The 24,129-nt window shown below is 43.8% G+C and overlaps 1 protein-coding gene across 1 annotated transcript in view; it reads left to right on the top strand.

Annotated features, from left to right (window-relative positions):
* The window catches only part of baz1a (bromodomain adjacent to zinc finger domain, 1A), an 81,932-nt gene that overhangs the window by 45,647 nt on the left and 12,156 nt on the right, over positions 1–24,129 (top strand). The window contains exons 20-28 of the mRNA XM_084308633.1: positions 433–701; positions 4,510–4,679; positions 9,590–9,723; positions 12,931–13,145; positions 16,577–16,648; positions 17,251–17,333; positions 19,215–19,379; positions 21,868–22,067; positions 23,137–23,280. Coding sequence (XP_084164759.1) covers positions 433–701; positions 4,510–4,679; positions 9,590–9,723; positions 12,931–13,145; positions 16,577–16,648; positions 17,251–17,333; positions 19,215–19,379; positions 21,868–22,067; positions 23,137–23,280 — 1,452 coding nt within the window. The remainder of the gene's footprint in view (positions 1–432; positions 702–4,509; positions 4,680–9,589; positions 9,724–12,930; positions 13,146–16,576; positions 16,649–17,250; positions 17,334–19,214; positions 19,380–21,867; positions 22,068–23,136; positions 23,281–24,129) is intronic.

Here is a 24,129-nt window from a genome sequence, read left to right as displayed (position 1 = left end):
GCAGTGTGTTCATTACAGTCTCGCGTAACTGTACAGATGATGATGATGATCATCATAACATTTTGAGGAAAACATTAACCCTTTCACTGCCACATGACAGAAGGTTAGCCCTTTACTATCACACAACCGACGGCGATGCTCCATCATTAGCATCATTAGCTCCGCAAATGCGGAGCTAATGATGCTAATGATGGAGCATCGCCGTCGGTTGTGTGATAGTAAAGGGCTAACCTTCTGTATTGTCACAGTGAAAGGGTTAACCGGCTGTCGTGTGGCAGTGAAAGGGTTAAAATGAGCCCTAGCGTCTATCAGTTTGCTATTGGAACTGAATACAGTGGATAATCTGTAGAGTAAAGGCTTTTGACCGAAGAGTTGCTCAGACCTTGTTTCTCTCTGTGAGCCCTTGTGTCTCTTATCGTCCTCGTCCTTCAGCCCCGACTCCGATGACGCCACCAGCCCCAGCTCCAGCTCCAGCCCCAGCTCCAGCCCTAGCCCCGCCCCCGTCCATGTCAGCGCCCCGCTGGTCAACCGTCCCAACCAATGGGCTTTCTACAGCTCGGCGGCGGAGGTGGAGCAGCTCATCGAGGCCTTGAACCCGCGGGGTCACCGGGAGAACGGCCTGAAGGAGGCGCTGATGCAGGAGAAGGAACGCATCAACCAGCTACTGGACGACACGGCTGCTGAGAAATACACCTATACAGGTACAGGATCAATACACCTATACAGGTACAGGATCAATACAGCTATACAGGATCAATACAGCTATACAGGTACATGATCAATACAGCAATACAGCTATACATGATCAATACAGCTATACAGGATCAATACACCTATACAGGTACAGGATCAATACAGCTATACAGGATCAATACAGTTATACAGGTACATGATCTATACAGGATCAATACAGCTATACAGGATCAATACAGCTATACAGGTACATGATCAATACAGCTATACAGGATCAATACAGCTATACAGATACATGATCAATACAGCTATACAGGATCAATACAGCTATACAGGTACATGATCAATACAGCTATACAGGATCAATACAGCTATACAGGTACAGGATCAATACACCTATACAGGTACAGGATCAATACAGCTATACAGGATCAATACACCTATACAGGTACAGGATCAATACAGCTATACAGGATCAATACACCTATACAGGTACAGGATCAATACAGCTATACAGGATCAATACAGCTATACAGGATCAATACAGCTATACAGGTACAGGATCAATACAGCTATACAGGTACAGGATCAATACAGCTATACAGGATCAATACAGCTATACAGGTACAGGATCAATACAGCTATACAGGATCAATACAGCTATACAGGATCAATACAGTTATACAGGATCAATACAGCTATACAGGTACAGGATCAATACAGCTATACAGGATCAATACACCTATACAGGTACAGGATCAATACACCTATACAGGTACATGATCAATACCGCTATACAGGATCAATACAGCTATATAGGTACCTGATCAATACAGCTATACAGGATCAATACAGCTATACAGGATCAATACAGCTATACAGGATCAATACACTTATACGGGTACAGGATCAATACAGCTATACAGGATCAATACACTTATACAGGTACAGGATCAATACAGCTATACAGGATCAATACAGCTATACAGGTACATGATCAATACACCTATACAGGTACAGGATCAATACACCTATACAGGTACAGGATCAATACAGCTATACAGGATCAATACAGCTATACAGGATCAATACAGCTATACAGGATCAATACAGCTATATAGGTACAGGATCAATACACCTATACAGGATCAATACAGCTATATAGGTACCTGATCAATACAGCTATACAGGATCAATACACCTATACAGGTACAGGATCAATACAGCTATATAGGTACCTGATCAATACAGCTATACAGGATCAATACAGCTATACAGGTACAAGATCAATACACCTATACAGGTACAGGATCAATACACCTATACAGGTACAGGATCAATACACCTATACAGGATCAATACAGCTATACAGGTACATGATCAATACACCTATACATGATCAATACACCTATACAGGTACAGGATCAATACAGCTATACAGGATCAATACACCTATACAGGTACAGGATCAATACAGCTATACAGGATCAATACAGTTATATAGGTACCTGATCAATACAGCTATACAGGATCAATACACCTATACAGGTACAGGATCAATACAGCTATACAGGATCAATACAGCTATACAGGTACAGGATCAATACAGCTATACAGGATCAATACAGCTATACAGGATCAATACAGCTATACAGGATCAATACAGCTATACAGGATCAATACAGCTATACAGGATCAATACACCTATACAGGTACAGGATCAATACAGCTATACAGGATCAATACAGCTATACAGGATCAATACACCTATACAGGTACAGGATCAATACAGCTATACAGGATCTATACCGGATCAATACAGCTATACAGGATCAATACAGCTATACAGATACAAGATCAATACACCTATACATGATCAATACACCTATATAGGTACAGGATCAATACACCTATACAGGTACATGATCACTACACCTATACAGGTACAGGATCAATACAGCTATACGGTTACATGATCAATACAACTACATGATCAATACAGCTATACAGGTACAGATCAATACACCTATACATGATCTATACAGGTACATGATCAATACAGCTATACATGATCAATACAGCTATACAGCTATCTGATCAATACAGCTATACAGCTATCTGATCAATACAGCTATACATGATCAATACAGCTATACAGGTACATGATCAATACAGCTATACAGGTACACGATCAATACAGCAATACATGATCAATACAGCTATACAGGTACATGATCAATACAGCAATACAGCTATACATGATCAATACAGCAATACAGCTATACATGATCAATACAGCTATACAGGTACATGATCAATACAGCAATACAGGATCAATACAGCTATACAGGTACATGATCAATACAGCAATACAGCTATACATGATCAATACAGCAATACAGCTATACAGGATCAATACACCTATACAGGTACAGGATCAATACACCTATACAGGATCTATACAGGTACATGATCAATACACCTATACATCATCAATACACCTATACAGCTATACAGGATCAATACAGCTATACAGGATCAATACACCTATACAGGTACAGGATCAATACAGCTATACAGGATCAATACAGTTATATAGGTACCTGATCAATACAGCTATACAGGATCAATACACCTATACAGGTACAGGATCAATACAGCTATACAGGATCAATACAGTTATATAGGTACCTGATCAATACAGCTATACAGGATCAATACACCTATACAGGTACAGGATCAATACACCTATACAGGATCAATACAGCTATACAGGATCAATACAGCTATACAGGTACAGGATCAATACAGCTATACAGGATCAATACAGCTATACAGGATCAATACACCTATACAGGTACAGGATCAATACAGCTATACAGGATCAATACAGCTATACAGGATCAATACAGCTATACAGGATCAATACACCTATACAGGTACAGGATCAATACAGCTATACAGGATCAATACAGCTATACAGGATCAATACAGGTACAGGATCAATACAGCTATACAGGATCAATACAGCTATACAGGATCAATACAGCTATACAGGATCAATACACCTATACAGGTACAGGATCAATACAGCTATACAGGATCAATACAGCTATACAGGATCAATACACCTATACAGGTACAGGATCAATACAGCTATACAGGATCAATACAGCTATACAGGATCAATATAGCTATACAGGTACAAGATCAATACACCTATACATGATCAATACACCTATATAGGTAAAGGATCAATACACCAATACAGGTACATGATCACTACACCTATACAGGTACAGGATCAATACAGCTATACGGTTACATGATCAATACAACTACATGATCAATACAGCTATACAGGTACAGATCAATACACCTATACATGATATATACAGGTACATGATCAATACAGCTATACATGATCAATACAGCTATACAGCTATCTGATCAATACAGCTATACAGCTATCTGATCAATACAGCTATACATGATCAATACAGCTATACAGGTACATGATCAATACAGCTATACAGGTACACGATCAATACAGCAATACATGATCAATACAGCTATACAGGTACATGATCAATACAGCAATACAGCTATACATGATCAATACAGCTATACATGATCAATACAGCTATACAGGTACATGATCAATACAGCTATACATGATCAATACAGCTATACAGGTACATGATCGCAACCGTCATGGTTCATATTTTATAAACCCATATCAATCTTATTCTCAAATGTCTTATACAATATAACTATACAGGCATTTTACCTGTCGGGTTGAATCCCTGGCCTCAGATAAACCAGAGGTGACGCCGGCGAGGAGCGGCTCCTCCAAGAGCAGGACCAGCGCCCCCCCGGCCCCCTTCCCCGAGGCGTCTGCAGAGAGCTTCATGGAGACCCGCCTCAGAGACCTGCTGCTCGACATCGAGGACCGGATCTACCAGGGGACCCTGGGCACACTCAAGGTACACACACACAGAGACACACACACACAGAGACACACAGACACACACACACAGAGACACACACACACAGAGACACACAGACACACACACACACAGACACACACAGAGACACACACAGACACACACAGATACACACACACACAGAGACACACACACACACACACACACACAGGGAGCGAAATTAAAGCCCGCCAAGCGCCATTTGCGGGCAGATGTTACGTTTGGCGGGTGGGACTGAGAGGTCTGTCCGCCATGTGGCGGCCAACGAAATAGTCATGTGAAAACCGATCGAATAACATGATCCAATTCTTAGCGGAGTTCTCACTCGCTGTCTCAAGCACACAGACATGCAACGCGCTGCTCCTCCCTCCTCCAGCCCCTCCCAACCCCATGTAAACAGAGAGGCTAGAGTCGGGCCGGGCAGTCTTCTGACTGCTCTAACGTTAGCTACCGTTACAAAATGACCCAGTCAGGCGGTTAGGTGGCCGAGCGGAGATTGCGTTCGTCACCAGCCCCGGAGCTGTGAGCTGGATTCGCCTGTTCGAATCCAGCTCACAGCTCCGGGGTTGTCACCAGCTTGGCTGGCCGTCTGCACTAATACAATTGGCTGTATTAGAGGGTGGGAGAAGCTGGCGGGGTGGGTCCGGGTCGTTGTAAACAGCGACTCCTACAGTTCGGTCGGGGCGCCTGCTAAGCGCGGATAGGACTCGAGGGGGATAGTGTGGTCCTCCCACACGCTACGCCCTCTCGATGAGAATCCGCGCTGCCAGGTGAAAAGAAGCAGTGATTGGCTGGACGTGTGTCGGAGGAAGCATGTGGTAGCCTCCACTCTCCCAGATGATCTGACTGTGGGGGGTAAGTGCGCAGCGACCAGGAAGGGACTGGGAATTGGCATACGACTAACATTGGGATGGGAGAAAATCGGAGGAAAAATGGAGGGGGAAAAAGACAAAAAAAAAAAAAAAAATGACCCAGTCAACTATTCACTTTTAGTTTAATACTGAGGCATTGTCCGTTATCTAGCCGGCTAGCTACTGATAGCTCCCGATATCAACAAATGCTCCAGCAAGTCTAGTAGTGCATAATACCTCCGTTGGATAGGTAGCTACCTAGTACACGTTAGCTCCAGTAGGGTCCAGCTGCAGCGCCGGAGAATCCTTGCTGGAGCTGGAAGCTACTCGAGTATACACACAGACAGTGGAGCTGTTTGCAGATAGCGTGCATTTTGACTTGTTGCGTGTTGGCGATAACGTTAGCTACCGTTACAAAATGACCCAGTCAACTATTCACTTAGTTTAATACATGAGGCATTGTGTAACGTTATCCAGCCGGCTAGCTACGGATAGCTCCCGACATCAACAAATGCTCCAGCAATAGTCCAGTGCATAATACCTCCGTTGGCTAGGTAGCTCACTAGTCACTACGAAATGTCGCAGTAAACTAAATAGTTCACTGAGGCGTTGTCCCAACGCCATCCAGCAGTAGCTACAGAAAGCTCCTGACATCAATGTCCTACAACAACATGCGTATTCGAGTCCCTGGCTTACATCGCTGCTGAATAGGGTCCAGCTGTAGCTCAGGAGAATCCTTTTGCATGCTGAATGTAGCGTTTAGGGTCCAGCTGCAGCGCCGGAGAATCCTTGCTGGAGCTGGAGGCCACTAGAGTATACACACAGACAGTGGAGCTGTTTGCAGACAGCGAGGTGGCGATGTCTTGCAGATAACACAATCACAAGTATGATATATACCGGTATATATATTTTATTAAAAAAAAATATATAATAAATAAATAAAATAATAATTTTTTTTTTATCAAAAAAAAGTTGGCAGGTAAGAAATATGCTTGGCGGGTAGATTCTTCCCATCTACCCGCCACTGGCCGGTGAGTCAAAAAGTTAATTTCGCTCCCTGCACACACACACAGAGACACAGAAACAGAGACACCTTGTGGTACACCCTTTATTATGTGTAAAAACTCATTTGCTATTTCCGGACGTCACACACTGACATCTTTCAAACAAATAATCGCAAGCCTTTCTAAAAAGCTAATATTTTGTAAAAGAAAAGAATGATCAACTGTGTCAAATGCTTTAGACAAGTCCACAAAATCATCTAGTGCAGACACAATGTCATTTGGAACTAATGTGACGGCGGACATGGTGCTGTGATTAGCTCTGAATCCAGATTAATGCAGGCTTAAGACTGAGTGAGTTGGCAGAAACGTCTTGAGTTGATTGTTTACCAAGGATCTCTCTCTGTTCTCTTCCTCTCTCTCTGCTCTCTTCCTCACTCTCTGTTCTCTTCCCCTCTCTCTTTCTCCATCTCTTCCCCTCTCAGCTCTCTTCCTCACTCTCTCTGTTCTCTTCCCCTCTCTTTCTCTATCTCTTCCTCACTCTCAGCTCTCTTCCTCACTCTCTTTTCTCTTCCCCTCTCTTTCTCTCTTCCTATCTGCTCTTTTCCTCACTCTCTCTGTTCTCTTCATCTCTCAGTTATCTTCCCCTCTCTCTGAATGACTTATCTTATTGTTTGATTCTCTCTCTGAATGACTTCTCTTATGCCGCTTTTCCACTGCATCGTACCTACTCGACTGGACTCTACTCGACCCGTTTTTGGTACCTCCTGCTGGTACTTTTCCACTGCAGTTAGTACCCCCCCATCAGTGTAGCTGGTTGTCATAGCGAGGGCGCAGTGACGTCATCTTCAACACGACACACCATATCGAATGACTAGCTAGCTATGAAACCAGTGCCTTATTAGCTAATGTACACTAGCCGCAATGCTAACGGTTATAATGGGAACATAAGCTAACAAAATTTGCAATCTTTTTGTGAGACTAAACGCTGTTCTTGGTGGTAAATTGTGTTGCTGTTGGTTTTGTTTCATCAATACATAAGGCAGAATACACTGAATATCTTTTTTGTTTATTGCACTTTGTTCTCGCGGCAAACAAATAATGAATGCTAATGTTTAGTAGTAGCGAGGCTATTTAAAGATGGCGGGTTTGTGTTTTGTGCAGGACGTCCCCTGTGTAGCGCAATGATACCGTAGTGACGATTCTCTCTTCTGACCAATCAGTGGTCTGCACGTAATTTTTCCAAATAAAATCAAACGCATGTTAATGTCCCCATGGGCTGGACAAGTCTTCTTTAACACATTCACGGCCATTCGATTTCCCCATCTAGCTATAGCTGGGCCAGCTTTCCATTACACTTTCATGGTGCGTTGCGTTGTTTGTAGAGCTAAATCTAGATTTTATATTCTAGCTATGGATACAATATCATGGTCATTTGACAGTAAGAACCTTCCGTTCAAGATGCAAAAAAGAAATAATTTTTCCATCCATACGTTCCCGTTCTATACCATGGTGAATATGAGTGTTATTTCGGAATGATCAGGGCTAATTCCTGGGAGGCTATTTATAAGCTGCAAGTCTGCAACGTGTATTATACCAAATCCATTGGCGTTTTGTCCCTACACACGCTACAATAAAAAAATCAAATGCATATGATAGGAATTATGTTTCATCATGAATGCATGAAAGGGGGGGGGGTAGTTTCTGATTAATTGATTGCCAATAACGGCATTCGTTATTACCACAACATACACTGATCAGGGAGATGAAAACAAGGCACAATCAAGCTGAAATTGACGTAAAATTGTTCTTACCTGTGGCCGGTGGGATTCCAAAAAGAATATTCCAATTATTTGATCGCCATCTGGTAGATCGTATGTCCATTTGGTCGATGACATAACCCACCACAGCATAATGAATCGGGGGTCCCGAAAACGATTCAATGCGATCGGGTGAAGCCCTAGGTTCAGGTTAGTAGAAAAGAGCGCCCGGGCACCCGGTCTGGAACAGGGGTTACTGCATTCTCGCTACTAGCAGGATCTGGCCGGTACTGCACCTTCGGAGTCCCAATATGCCTTTTACAGGCAAAATAAGGTATTCAAATAGAATAAAAGGGAAAACAAGCCGTTAACCACTGGCGCCCAATAACATATATATACGTGGTTGGCCGGGAATGTTTTAAACGGGTCAAGAAGAAACATCACAATAAATTAAAAACAAACCCGCTTGGAACCTCGACAGAGCCGGTACTAAAAAAAGTACCATCTACACATTTTGTCAATGGGAAAACCGAAAAGGCAAAGTAGAGTATTTTTTTTTTTTAGGTCGACTTTTTTATTGACTTATAGTCCATTCATGCTGAGTGAATCAGTTCCCCCAGCCACATTTGTGTATAAATATTTTGGGGAATTAACTGCGAAAATGTATCTCGTCGAATCATGGTCAAATGAAGAGATTTCATGATTCATTAAATCATTCCCTGAAGAATCGTAATCGAATTGTTGTGGGGTCAAATATTTACACCCCTACTTCTTATTGTTTGATTCTCTCCCTCTATCTGTCTCTCTTTCTCTGAATGACCTCTCTTATTGTTTGATTGTCTTTCTCTCCGTCTCTCCCTCTCTAAATGACCTTATTGTTTGATTGTCTCTCCTCTGCCTCTATCCTCTGTGCGTCTCTCTTTCTCTCTCTCTCTCTCTCTCTCTCTCTCTCTCTCTCTCTCTCTCTCTCTCTCTCTCTCTCTCTCTCTCTCTCTCTCTCCTTTCTCTGAATTACCTCTTATTGTTTGATTGTCTCTCTGAATGACCTCTTGTTTGATTCTCTCTCTGAATTACCTCTTGTTTGATTCTCTCTCTGAATGACCTCTTATTGTTTGATTGTTTCTCTCTCTGAATGACCTTATTGTTTGATTGTTTCTCTCTCTGAATGACCTTATTGATTGTTTCTCTCTCTGAATGACCTCTTATTGTTTGATTGTTTCTCTCTCTGAATGACCTCTTATTGTTTGATTGTTTCTCTCTCTGAATGACCTTATTGTTTGATTGTTTGGTGTCTCCAGGTGATTGAGAGAGGCGTGTGGAGGTCAGCGTTAGAGGGACGTCACTACGAGCTGCTGAACCCCGCGAAGGAGAACGGGGAGGTGGAGGACATGGAGGTGGACTGTAACCACATCAAGACCAGCCACAAAGACAGGTAGAGGGGTGGAGATGATGGGACGGGTGAAGGGGTAGATGGATGGATAGATCATTTGCATTTCTTCCATCTCCGTTGCCTGTTGCTGCATGCTCCATTCTGGCTGCACAGTCGATTGTATCGCATGTACCCGTACTTTTCGCACTATAAGCCGCACCTGACTATAAGCCGCAGCAGCTAAATTGAATGATGTGTACATATATAAGCCGCACTGGACTATAAGCCGCAGGTGTTTTAATGTTTAATTACCATATGTAATTAGCATTGGGACACAATACTGTCGGACAAATAACAAGAATTAACCCATTTACAAGTTGTATTAAGTTTAGCAAATAAGGGAACAGATAAATAACATTTCAATGCCGTCAAAAAAGCAATATTTAGATTTTTACATTTTCGGGTTTGGTCACGTCGAGTCACATATAAGCCGCACCGTTATATAAGCCGCAGGGTCGAAAAATGGGGGAAAAAGCCGCGGCTTATAGTCAGAAAAGTACGGTAATTCAACGATTTTCACAGATCATGTTAAATGTATTTTCCTGTACCACTAAATGTGTGTACTATTAGGAAAGAATGACCAATTGATTTGTGAGCAAGCTAAAATGGGCCACATTTTTCGAGCGCCATACTGGTTACATTTCAGAACATTTGACATTCAGGGATTTCAAACCTTTATTGTATTCTCAAAGACAATTGAGGTCCCCCTCGTTTTCAATGCCCTACATTGTATTCAATGCCCTACATTGTATTCAATGTATTACATTTTGAACCAAGATTTTGCGTCTTTAAAACGTTTAACCCATGAAGAAACATTGATGAATGGGACCCGTGTCGGCTTGACTCGTCATTGTAAAAGCAGGTATTTGTCTTAGCCGTTCATGGACAGTAGCCGGTCACATCAGGTAGTATCTCAAGATCAAGTGCATGTCGTTTGTCCTTCTTGCTTTCTGTATTGCATTAGAATAGGGCTAATCCTTAGAACCTCGCTCATCCAAACGCCTTCTGGCATGGAGGTGGTTAATGACTAGTGTGGGTCAGCACCACCGTGTCCTCCATCCTCAATTTTTACTCCACTGATCACGGTAAACACAAACACAATCGAGTGGTTTGGATGAACGAGGTTCTGCTCTAGTTAATGTGCGTCTTCTAGTCTCTTTGTTTGTTTTGTCTGGTGTGAACTTGGATGTATGGTACAAGATTTCTGAGATTTAGCTTCCAAGCAGGGTTTGTTAGCCAATAGGAAACTGAACAAGCTGGTTGTTAGCCAATAGGAAACTGAACAAGCTGGTTGTTAGCCAATAGGAAACTGAACAAGCTGGTTGTTAGCCAATAGGAAACTGAACAAGCTGGTTGTTAGCCAATAGGAAACTGAACAAGCTGGTCGTTAGCCAATAGGAAACTGAACAAGCTGGTCGTTGACCAATAGTAGACGCCGGTGTCATGTTAACACCATCATTCACAAGCCACTTTCATCAACAATACAAACGGATTAGGATTGATCCCTTTTTACCTAAACGTGCTGTTGGTTTAGACACATTGTTATCAAGCACAGATTAAATGAACCATGTTTTGACTGACATTAGTTCTTCAGAACAAGAAGATGTTGTTGTTTATCCCAGGCTTTCACGTGGTGCCTTGCTCCTGAGCACGTTGGCAGGGAGATATCTCGTACCATGCATCCAGGCGATCGGTATCGGCTCCTGGTGGTTCTGAGGCCGTGGACGGTATTGAATTAAAGGTCGAATCTGTAATGCCGTCAAACGGCAACCTCTAGGCAAAAAAAAAGCTTTGTTTACTTTTTTGGTTTTGGTCTGACATGTGGGTTGGGGTTTAGTAACTTATTATACTGTGAGTTTTCTCCACAGACACAATTAAAATAATCAAATTAATATAGTGTATTAATTAATAGTAATTATTTGTAACATTGACCATCTCCATTGTGGTTTATTTAGAATGGAAATAATCAAATTAATATAGTGTGTTATAACTAATCATTGTTAACATTGACCATCTCCACTGCCTCAGAATGTTTGTCTATGTATCGACCTGGTCTTTTAGTCCTGCTGGTTTAGTTAGATGTCGTATGTCCCTCTGTCATAATGTTGGATCCCATGTCCCTCTGTCATAATGTTGGATCCCATGTCCCTCTGTCATAATGTTGGATCCCATGTCCCTCTGTCATAATGTTGGATCCCATGTCCCTCTGTCATAATGTTGGATCCCATGTCCCTCTGTCATAATGTTGGATCCCATGTCCCTCTGTCATAATGTTGGATCCCATGTCCCTCTGTCATAATGTTGGATCCCATGTCCCTCTGTCATAATGTTGGATCCTATGTCCCTCTGTCATAATGTTGGATCCCATGTCCCTCTGTCATAATGTTGGATCCCATGTCCCTCTGTCATAATGTTGGATCCCATGTCCCTCTGTCATAATGTTGGATCCCATGTCCCTCTGTCATAATGTTGGATCCCATGTCCCTCTGTCATAATGTTGGATCCCATGTCCCTCTGTCATAATGTTGGATCCCATGTCCCTCTGTCATAATGTTGGATCCCATGTCCCTCTGTCATAATGTTGGATCCCATGTCCCTCTGTCATAATGTTGGATCCCATGTCCCTCTGTCATAATGTTGGATCCCATGTCCCTCTGTCATAATGTTGGATCCTATGTCCCTCTGTCATAATGTTGGATCCTATGTCCCTCTGTCATAGGGAGGTGTAGTGGTTACGTCATTGCCGTTTTCCGGCCGGTCCACCTCGCAAAATTGCAACGTATTTTGCCCATTTCTAAATCGTCTCGTTTTAAAACAAATAGAGCATGATTGAACATTTGCATGGTGTATTCATCCACGATCTATAGCTCAACGTGAAAATATTCGCAATTAATCTCATTTTATTTCAATCAAAAATGCTTAAACAATAATGTTAGTGATAGAAGGGAACTCATTTTGTGCAAAAAAATGGAAAGCTTTCCAATGTGTTCATGAGGCAGAATTGTTACAATAGCCGATGATACGTTTTCCCAATGATGAATCCCTATATACGGGTGGACCTCGCGGGCGGTCCAAAGTGACGTCGGACTACACCTCCCCTATTAGTGTTGGATACTGTGTCGGTGTGTCATGTCCCTTACTGGTGGCTCCTCTTTTATCTCCTTTCCTCCCTCCTCTCCTTTCCTTTGCTCCTTTCCTCTCGCCCTGTAGAGAGAAGAGAAGTATAAAACAAACACTAGAGGGCCCTTGTTTCCTCCTCTTGTCTCCTTGTGTTACGTTGAACAGGCTACAGGAGCTCCGCGGAGACAGCGTGCACGTGGGCTCTGGCACGCCCCAGCCGGTGAACAGCACCGTGCGCCGTCTGGCGCGCGCCCTGGCACAGATAGAGATGGGCATCGAGAGGAAGTTCCTCAAAGCTCCGCTGGGTAAGACGACCGAGAAGATCAGTAGTTACTTGATCGTCTGTAAAAAAAAATTAAATAGGGGAGCTCCCGTAGCTCACTGCATATCTCGGCGCTATTTCTGCGTCGGGGAAAACCGTGCTCGTCACGGATCTGGGGGACACGAGTTCGATTCCCGGACCCGCCGTCATTTCTCAGAATGTCTTCCCCTGCTCTACATCCCATTTCAACCTGTTTCTGTCGGTCATGCTTGACCAGAAAAGCGATAAACGCTAAAAAATAAAGTTAAAAAAAAAATAAAAAAAAAAAGGCAATAGAAATCACATTCATTTCCTACAGGGGTGTCGGAGTGCAGCGTTCCAGGAGCAGTGTTGGGGGGGTTCAGTTCCTTGCTCAAAGGCACTTGGTCAGAGATTGTTTACATTTACATTTAGTCATTTAGCTGACGCTTTTATCCAGAGCGACTTAAAAGTTCTGTACGACAAGTCATCAGGAAGGGTGCAACTCTATCAGCTGAGTAACAATGTTCATCAAAGTGTTGAGTGCTACAGTGTAGGTTAGTTTATTAGGACAAGTGCATGACAGTAAGGTTAGTTAGGGTTAGATTTTTTTTTAAATTTTATTAAAATTTCAGATAATGGTTGAAGAAGTGCGTCCTTCGGCTGTCCTAACTGTGGTGGGCAGTTTACGCCGTAGATGTAATACCAGCCAACCGTCTAGGTATACACCCTCCTGTCAGTACTGGGGGATCGAACCGTTGACCTTTCTGTTACTAGCCTGTCTACCTCTAGACGCCCACAGGAGCACGACTGGATCCCCAGGCTCAGCCTCCGCCACAGTCTTTGTAGTAGATAACAGATGGGCTTTGATGCATGACAAAGGGGCAGAGACCACAATATATTTCCATTAGTTAGCCATGCTAGCGATCTGAACAATCAACCCATGGCCCAAGCTAGCTAAGTAGCTATGGTGAAAGAGTCACACTCGCAGCTAGGGCTGCACGATTCGTGCTAAAATGTGAATCACGATGTTTCTCTAAGAATTGAGATTGCGATTCTCTCACACGATTCTTATTTTTCCGTCATCATTTAAAAAAAAGTAAAAAGTAAAAATGTTTGTCGTCATAATTTAGAAATGAGATCGCATAGGTCTATGAATCGAGATCACGATTTTTCGTTCTATTAATCGTGCAGCCCTAGACTCGCAGCCATGCTGATTTGGCAAAATGACATCCAGCTGTTTTTGTTTGAAACAACTTTTAGTCAGGAGAGTGCGATGGTTTCTCCATAGAGCCCCCTTTTTCTTTAGCACAGGAGCTCATCGCAGGTCGGGGGATTCAGCGGGTATCGCGGTTTGGCTCGAACACAAGTGTGTTTACAAACAGGAAGCCCGTCTATGGAATGTCCTTCCCATTCTGCCTTCTTGAGAGCCTAGCAGATTATTAAAAATGTTTTAATTATGTTTTTGGTAGATATTTTATTGTTTTGTTCCCGGGCAGTCCGGCAGAGAGAGAGAGAGAGAGAGGCAGTATGGAAGGATAGATGGGGGAAGACATACGGCAAAGGTCGCCGGGTCCGGGAGTCGAACCCCCGGGACGGCCGTGTTGCACCACAGTGCTGTACGCGGTGTGCCACCCTGGGGCCCCTGCCTAGCAGTTTTTTGACCTTGGGTTCAGTACATAGTCTGCACATGTAACACAGGAAGCATTGTTGATGTATTACTGGGAAGGTTGATACTGTGCAGAGCCACTGCCCGTAAATCTTTGCATTGAAAACTCTTGGTCGCCAGATCTCTCAACCTGATTGAATACTTGTTGGACATACTGAGCTAGCTCTTGATGTTTCCCAGCAGGCGTCTTGCTGTCCAGGACCATGTCACAACACACTTGGAAGAAAAGAGTTGTTCGTCTTTCACTACCTTCACCACCCATTTGAGAAGGGATCATTTTCATAGGATATTATCAGAGTGTGTGTTGGTATCTTTCTCTACTCCTCTAAGTCGAGATCATGCACCCATGTAAAAGTTGGTCATCCTTGGCTCTCATCCAGTGCTAGCTTAGTTACAATGTGCTGTAAATGGCATAGAAAGCATTTCATTGGATGCTAAATTAGTAGGGGTGTAACGATGCATCGATTAATGGAAATGCATCGATTCTAATGTGACGATTCAACTGCATCGATTTGAAAATCTTAGAATCGATTATAATGTTTATATATTTTTATGTTTTTTTTTGTGTTGTTTTTATTGACCTATAGTCCATTCATGCTGAGTGAATCAGTTCCCCCAGCCACATTTGTGTATTCAACATCTTTTGGCGAATTAACTGATAGAAAATTTATAGAAAATGTATCAAATCGAATCGTGGTCAAATGAAGAGATTTCATGATGCATTGAATTGTTGCCTGAATAATCGTAATCGAAATTAATCGCTGTGAGGTCGCATCGTTACACCCCTATAAATGAGTATACACCCCTTTGTGCAGGATGACAAAATTGGTTTCCAGGAAATGACAAACTCGAAAATAACATTAAGAAAACCTACAAAACAACCTTTTTGTCATTGTTGGGACAGATACTGGTGTATAGGTGACAATCGGTGCAATACATTATGTGACAAAAGAACATAAACCTCTATTTTAATTCCATGGGGCCTCATTGTCCTCTTGTCTCCCTCAGTGTCTCCCAGCGGCACTCCTCTCAGCCCAAGCTCATTTAACCTACATGCACTTTGTACTGTGTGTTTTCACTATTCAACTTATATTGATCACGAAGATCCATTTACAACATAATTGATGAGTCTGGTTCAACCACACGCCCCGTGCCTCTTTCCACCTATGGTGAAATATAACGTTTATCTATGTTTACTTGCAATTCTACATTTGTTTTGGCTCTAAATTTCTATCCATTTTCTTTCAAAATTGGTCAAGGTAAAGAGCCCGTATGAACCACAGATGAAGCTAGTTTAATAAAGACTGTGGTCAAGGTAAAGGGCCTGTATGAACCACAGATGAAGCTAGTTTAATAAAGACCTTGGTCAAGGTAAAGGGCCTGTATGAACCACAGATGAAGCTAGTTTAATAAAGACCTTGGTCAAGGTAAAGAGCCTGTATGAATCACAGATGAAGCTATAGTTACTTAATTCATAGTAACGCATTCATGTTCCCATGCAGAGGAACACGTGAGCGGTCTACAATACCTTAGTCATCACCAGGGAAGGACTCCTGTCATTATGTGACTTCACACCTACAGTTTACTCATAATAACCCATTATGAACAACATCCATTATCCGGTTAGTCAGGTTCACAAGCGTGCGATTATATGTCGCTGGCACACACAGATTGCTGGGTGTCTCATCGAGGAGATTGTGTCGAACCTCGCCCCTATTTTCACCTCGCCCCTGCTGCTGCCGCCTCCTCCTCCTCCTCTTCCTCACACCCTCCTCTGCTGTTACCAGGTGGTGAAGAGTCCAAGAAAGACCAAAAGACAAAGAAGAACAAGAAGAGAGACGAAGACCAGTCCAGCGATGGTGAGACGGGCCGCGCCGCCACGGTGCCGACACCCGAATGGCTTTGCGTTGGCACAACCCAACAGTGGATCATGTGTGGTGCAGAGGGCGGCTTTGTGCATCGCCTGCGCTTATACCGCTGTGCATGCCCGTACTTATACCGTTACGCATGCCTGTGCTTACTGTACGTACCTTTGCGCATGGGTATGCATGGCTTTGTACAAGTGCCCGCTTGTCTCGCTCGCTCTAAACGCACACGCCACCTTCCACCGCATCCTTCCTACTCGAGAAAGACGGCCGTGGTTGTGTTTTGTAAGACTGTCTGAGCCTGCGGGATAATCTCCTCCATCCTGCCCATATCTGTCTCTCTCCATTCCCTGCATATCGCCTGTGTCGTCTCGTAAGAACCTCGGACAGAAGCTCTCAAGTCTTCAGGAATGGAGAGAAAGAGATGTCTCTTTTCTCTAATCCATGTTTAACCCGTCCAGTGTCGAGGGTATCTCTCTCTCTCTCTGTCCCGTCTCTCCCTGCTCTCTTTATCGCTCTCTGTCCTGTGTCTCTTTTTTAATCTTTCTCTTTATCTCTGTAAACACGTGACCTTTTCCTCTCCTCCTTCCCCCCAGACGGCAGTGATAGTGGCAGGGTGTCTAAGACTGTCCTGGAGCGATGGCGGGAGTCTCTGCAAGGTTGCTCCAGCTTCTCCCAGGTCAGTGACAGTCAACCTTCAGTGTTGTAGTCGAGTCACCAAAGAGTCCGAGTCCAAGTCATCATGTTTGAGTCCACTCCACTCTGGCAGTCTAAGAGCTGACATAAAAAAAATAAAAGGTCTACATTAACTCATTGACTGCCGGGAATTAGCCGGGGCCCCGCTCTAGCACTGCCACGCTTTAAAAGATAGGAGTGGATCACCTTGTTTGTAGAGCTATAACTATATTCTATATTATAGCTATGGATACAATACTATGGCCCATTTGACATCACCTATCTATCGTTCAATATGTGATTATAATGTTTCCATCCATACGTTCCTGTGTTATACCGTGGTGAATATAAGTATGGTTTTAGAGCGGTCTAGGGTAATTCATGAAGGGTTGAGTAATAGCCGTATACGTCAATTCCACTATAGACGTTGCCATTTCTTGCCTGTACACGCTATTATTCCGAAATCAAATCTATATCAATCATGAATGCATGAAAGGGGGGGGGGGGTTGTTTCTGATTGTCAGTAACGGCATTCGTATTGAACACTAAAAACGCTTATCAGCCCGATCGGTATAAAAGCATTGCAGGATCAAGCTATTGGATCAAGTATTCCAAAAATAATATTCCAATTGTTTGATCGCCATCTGGTACATCCAATGTCCATTTGGTCCACGGCATAATCCACCACAACATATGGATCGGGGATATTTGACGCGCTTCAATGGAACCGGGAGAACCGTTCGCCTCGCCCGACAAGGAAAAATTAAACCTGAGACATTTGGCCGTTCCACAGGCCAAGATACAAGGTTACAAAGGGTGCTCGATACCGCCGTCTAGCTGGATGCGGCCGGTATTGCACTTTGGCATTCTCAGCATGATTCCCCATGTTAACCCCGAGTCCGTGTGCCTGTAATAAATAGAAATATTGAATAAAAGAAATAACGATCAAATAACGAGTATAATCGTTGTTGGCGTTCAACGGTTGGCACCCAATAACGAGTAAACTCGTCGTTAGCGGGGAATGAGTTAAACAAAAATTACGCAGCGGTCACTGTTTCAAATAGTTTATTTATGTTGTGACACAATAGCCAAACAAATGCACTAGCCATCAATATCTTATGCCAAATCATTGGGGCCTATTACAAAAAAACTAATCAATTAACAAGTCAGTCCTTGTCTGCACCTTCCGAGTCCGAATGCTGTCAATGCTCGAGTCCAAGTCTGAGTCACGAGTCCTGAAAATCAATCGGGACTCGAGTACTACAACACTGGTAACCTTATAATCAAACGACCAAATAGCATGATTGGCACGCGCCTTTTGGTGTGAAAAGTGCACACCTTGTTCAAAGGGGAGCCACCAGAGGGCAGAAGGGCACTCTACAATAACGGTGTGGGTTTCCCCCTCTACAAAAAAACAAAAAAAACCAACCACCAGAACTGTCCTCGTGTCTTTTCCCTCTCTGACATCATCCTGCCTTGGAGGGAAAGAGATGAAGTGGGGTCCATCTTGTAAAATCTTTTGTTGTATGAAGTATTTATTGACTAAAGGAGAGTCTTATAGAGAACAAGCTTTACAGAAATCTAACTGGAGAGTTCTATATCTGTTTAATATGTTTTCATGTACATATCTTGTATTGTTTTGTCCCTGTATAACGGCGATTAAGTCCTAGACTTTATCATGTTATCCTTGACACTGTTCAGCCCTGGCTATTTCCTATGAGATATTTGAATATCTTGGGGTCAAGGTTCAGACACCCATCTGGAGGGCATCATTTATTTTCCATTTTATTTCCTCTTCATTAAAAACGCAGCTGCTGTTCGGTATCGTCGAGTGCCGGTCGACTCTGAAACGCTTCCCGTTGAAATGTCCCCCCCCCTCCTCCAGGTGTTCCTGCACCTGTCCTCGCTGGAGAAGAGCGTGGTGTGGGCCAAGTCGCTGCTGAACGCCCGCTGTAAGCTCTGTCGGAGGAAGGGAGACGCCGAGAACATGCTGCTCTGTGACGGCTGTGACCGGGGCTACCACCTCCACTGTCTCCGGCCCAAACTAAAGGTACACACTCTCTACCACCTCCACTGTCTCCGGCCCAAACTAAAGGTACACACTCTCTACCACCTCCACTGTCTCCGGCCCAAACTAAAGGTACACACTCTCTACCACCTCCACTGTCTCCGGCCCAAACTAAAGGTACACACTCTCTACCACCTCCACTGTCTCCGGCCCAAACTAAAGGTACACACTCTCTACCACCTCCACTGTCTCCGGCCCAAACTAAAGGTACACACTCTCTACCACCTCCACTGTCTCCGGCCCAAACTAAAGGTACACACTCTCTACCACCTCCACTGTCTCCGGCCCAAACTAAAGGTACACACTCTCTACCACCTCCACTGTCTCCGGCCCAAACTAAAGGTACACACTCTCTACCACCTCCACTGTCTCCGGCCCAAACTAAAGGTACACACTCTCTACCACCTCCACTGTCTCCGGCCCAAACTAAAGGTACACACTCTCTACCACCTCCACTGTCTCCGGCCCAAACTAAAGGTACACACTCTATACTAGCCTGTCTGACCTTGGCTATTATTATCTCGTCTCCCACAGGCCCCGAGTCAGAAAATGTCTGTCTTAAAGTTTGACACACACACACACAGGGTCCGTTAAACTAATATCTATATAGATATTTACTTTACATACATGTTGTTATAACCATATGAAAAAAACAGTGATATCCTTCAACACTCAACACCAAACTAAAGCTACACACTCTCTACCACCTCCACTGTCTGAGGCCCAAACTAAAGGCACACACACACTTGATTTTTGCCCTTGTTTCTTTGAGAACTGGAACACGTCCACATCTTCTCTGCAGGTGCAAAAAGGAGACTCATTTCCCAGACTTAATCGATGAAGGAATTTCATGCACTGCATGCAAAACATTGTTTATTATTAGCGGAACTTTCTATCCTCGGACCATCATCACAGCAGACATTTAGTTATTGTGTTTGTTGTTTGTATGAATTATTTATTGACTAACTAACCTTACAGAAATCTAACTGGACAGTTCTATATCAGTGCTTTACCTACCATCTCTTACCTGCCTATCTTCTCTATCCCCCTCCTTCCTCTCCTTCCCTCTCCCCTCCTTCCTCTCCTTCCCTCTCCTCTATCCCCTCCTTCCTCTCGTCCTTCCCTCCTTCCTCTCTATCCCCTCCTTCCTCTCCTTCCCTCCTTCCTCTCCTATAATACCCTCCTTCCTCTCCTCCTTCCCTCTCTCCTCCTTCCTTCTCATATATCTTCTGTCCTTCTCTCCTATCTTGTATTTCTTCTCTTCTCTTGTACCTCCTACCCTCCTATCTTGTATCCCCCTCTTCCCCTTTCTCCTATCTTGTATTCTCTCCTCCCCTTTCTCCTATCTTGTATTCTCTCTCCCCTTTCTCCTATCTTGTATTCTCTCCTCCCCTTTCTCCTATCTTGTATTCTCTCCTCTCCTTTCTCCTATCTTGTATTCTCTCCTCTCCTATCTTGTATTCTCTCCTCTCCTATCTTCTATTCTCTCTCCTTCCCTTTCTCCTATCTTGTATTCTCTCCTCCCATTTCTCCTATCTTGTATTCTCTCCTCTCCTCCTATCTTGTATTCTCTCCTCTCCTATCTTGTATTCTCTCTCCTCCCCTTTCTCCTATTTTGTATTCTCTCCTCTCCTATCTTGTATTCTCTCCTCCCCTTTCTCCTATCTTGTATTCTCTCTCCTCCCCTTTCTCCTATCTTGTATTCTCTCTCCTCCCCTTTCTCCTATCTTGTATTCTCTCCTCTCCTATCTTGTATTCTCTCCTCCCCTTTCTCCTATCTTGTATTCTCTCCTCTCCTCTCTTGTATTCTCTCCTCCCCTCTCTCCTATCTTGTATTCTCTCTCCTCCCCTTTCTCCTATCTTGTATTCTCTCCTCTCCTATCTTGTATTCTCTCCTCCTCCCCTTTCTCCTATCTTGTATTCTCTCTCCTCCCCTTTCTCCTATCTTGTATTCTCTCCTCTCCTATCTTGTATTCTCTCCTCCCCTTTCTCCTATCTTGTATTCTCTCCTCTCCTCTCTTGTATTCTCTCCTCCCCTCTCTCCTATCTTGTATTCTCTCTCCTCCCCTTTCTCCTATCTTGTATTCTCTCCCCTTTCTCCTATCTTGTATTCTCTCCCCTTTCTCCTATCTTGTATTCTCTCTCCTATCTTGTATTCTCTCCTCTCCTATCTTGTATTCTCTCTCCTCTCCTTTCTCCTATATTGTATTCTCTCTCCTCCCCTTTCTCCTATCTTGTATTCTCTCCTCCCCTTTCTCCTATCTTGTATTCTCTCCTTTCCTATCTTGTATTCTCTCTCCTCCCCTTTCTCCTATCTTGTATTCTCTCCTCTCCTATCTTGTATTCTCTCTCCTCCTCTCCTATCTTGTATTCTCTCCTCTCCTGTATTCTCTCTCCTATCTTGTATTCTCCTCTCCTATCTTGTATCTCATCCTCTTCTCTCTCATATCTCCTCCTCTCCTCTCTCCAGTCAGTGCCGGGGGGAAACTGGTTCTGTCCAGAATGCCGTCCCAAGCAGAGAGCCAACCGCCTCACCTCCCGACAGCGCTCCTCCGTCGACTCTGAGGAGGAGGAGGAAGAAGAGGAGGAGGAGGAAGAAGAGGAAGCGGATGAGGAGTCAGAAGAGGAGGAATCGGAGGAAGAGGAATCGGAGGAAGAAGTAGTAGTGAGGTGAGAGTTTGAGCAGCGGTGAAGGTTAGAGACTCCTCTCCTGTTAGGGTTAATAAATGTTGTTCTCAAAAACAAATTCATGCCGTTTTTTAAATGGCCTTGTCATGTTATCTAGTAAAACGCCCCAAAAGGCAAATTTTTTTTTATCCACTTTTTCTCATTGTTGTTTTTCTATGTTTCTCCCATCCCAATTTCATATTGCCAATTCTCCCCTCCCCTGTCTTGAACGTTGCTCGACTATGCCCCCCACTGGTCGGTTGTAGGGAGGATAGAAGCCTTGCATCACGTGTCCCCTCCGGTACACGAGGAGGCAGCCTGTCGCATCTTTTCACCTGCCAGCGCGGACTCTCAGTGGCGAGGAGTAACGTGTGGGAGGCTCACGCTGCCCCCGATACTTCCTGTCTGCTGTGCAGGCGTCCCCCAACCGACCTGTAGGAGTCGCTGTCCACAACGTCCAATCCCCACCCACCGACTTCCACCCGCTACCTCTGCCAATTGAGATAGTATGACGAGTGGCCCAAGCCGCAGGCAATGCTGACACCTGGATTCGAGACCGGAGTCTCTTGCATTGGTGACGAGCGCAATCTCCGCTACGCCACCCAGCCACAAAAAATAAATAAAAAAGGCCCATTTTCATATTTTTCACATGCTGTCTAAATCTCAACGCATCTTTCCCAAACTTTGCACAAATAATTTGTATCTGTGTCCGAACAAAATGCAACCCCAGACAGATCGATATGTTGAGATTTCATTTTTACATTGCAATTTGATGCACCCTATTAATGATTCTATGGGATGAAATAGTGTTTACACCCTGTGTGTGTCTCTCTCTCAGCACTAAGAAGGGGCGAGCAGCAGTGTTTACACCCTGTGTGTGTGTGTCTCTCTCTCCGCACTAAGAAGGGGCGAGCAGCAGTGTTTACACCCTGTGTGTGTGTGTCTCTCTCTCCGCACTAAGAAGGGGCGAGCAGCAGTGTTTACACCCTGTGTGTGTCTCTCTCTCAGCACTAAGAAGGGGCGAGCAGCAGTGTTTACACCCTGTGTGTGTGTGTGTGTCTCTCTCTCTCAGCACTAAGAAGGGGCGAGCAGCAGTGAAGCTGCCTCCTCCCAGAGGAAAGTCTGCCGGCAGCAGCAGCCGGTCGGCCAAGCAGGGAGGCTCGGCTCAGTCCACCCCCAGGAACAGCACCTCTTCTGGGAAGGCCTCTTCATCCAGGTCAGTGTGGAGGAATCTACCACGAGGGTAGAGAGGATGTACTCGGACAAATGTAGACTTAGTTAACCCTTTCACTACCACATGGTTAACCCTTTCTCACTGCGACAATACCAAATGGTTAGCCCTTTCACAACCACACCACAGAAGGTTAACCCTTTCACTGCCACACTACAGACGGTTAAGCTATAGGGTCCCCCGATGTTTTTTCTTTTATCATAAATCGATCAATACAGACCGTATTAATTAATGTTGCGTTTCTTTTTCAAATGTAGCCAAGAGTAAATACCTTAACCCTATCAAAACGGCAGTCAACGTGTATATTTTCAGCACTACGTTTGTTTACCGATTTATCGGGAAAATGCTTATTTTATCTATTTTATTGTAAAACCGAGAGGAAATGACTAAATCCAGATTTAATTTAAGAGGAGCTTCTTCCCTATCCATATATGTATGATTTGGCCATAATAAGGTCAAGTTCAAGGTCAAATATGAATTTATAATTTAAATGGATTTTATTTATTACTGTATCTACAAATCCTTCTGTTTAATCATCTTCCCTTTATTCATTTGCTTGGATTTTGTACACTTGATCTCAGGAAGGTGGTGAATGAGCTCAGTGAGCGAGCTCGGTGGTTGTAACACAATTGTAACGTGGCGTTATTCACCGGCAAAGATGCAAAAGAAAATCATAATTTATATTCTCTTTTTTTTCATCACAATTTACTCAAGCCTAGTAACGGACACAATATTTCTGACACTGGGAATACATTCCCCCAGGTCCCTAGATGTTCCTAGATACCGAGAAGATGCTAATGGACCTTGTAGAAGTGGAGCAATCTTCCATTTACC

The sequence above is a fragment of the Notolepis coatsorum genome (assembly GCF_963971535.1).
Source record: "Notolepis coatsorum genome assembly, chromosome: 2".
Taxonomy (NCBI): domain Eukaryota; kingdom Metazoa; phylum Chordata; class Actinopteri; order Aulopiformes; family Paralepididae; genus Notolepis; species Notolepis coatsorum.
This window is presented reverse-complemented; position numbering and strand designations above follow the sequence as displayed.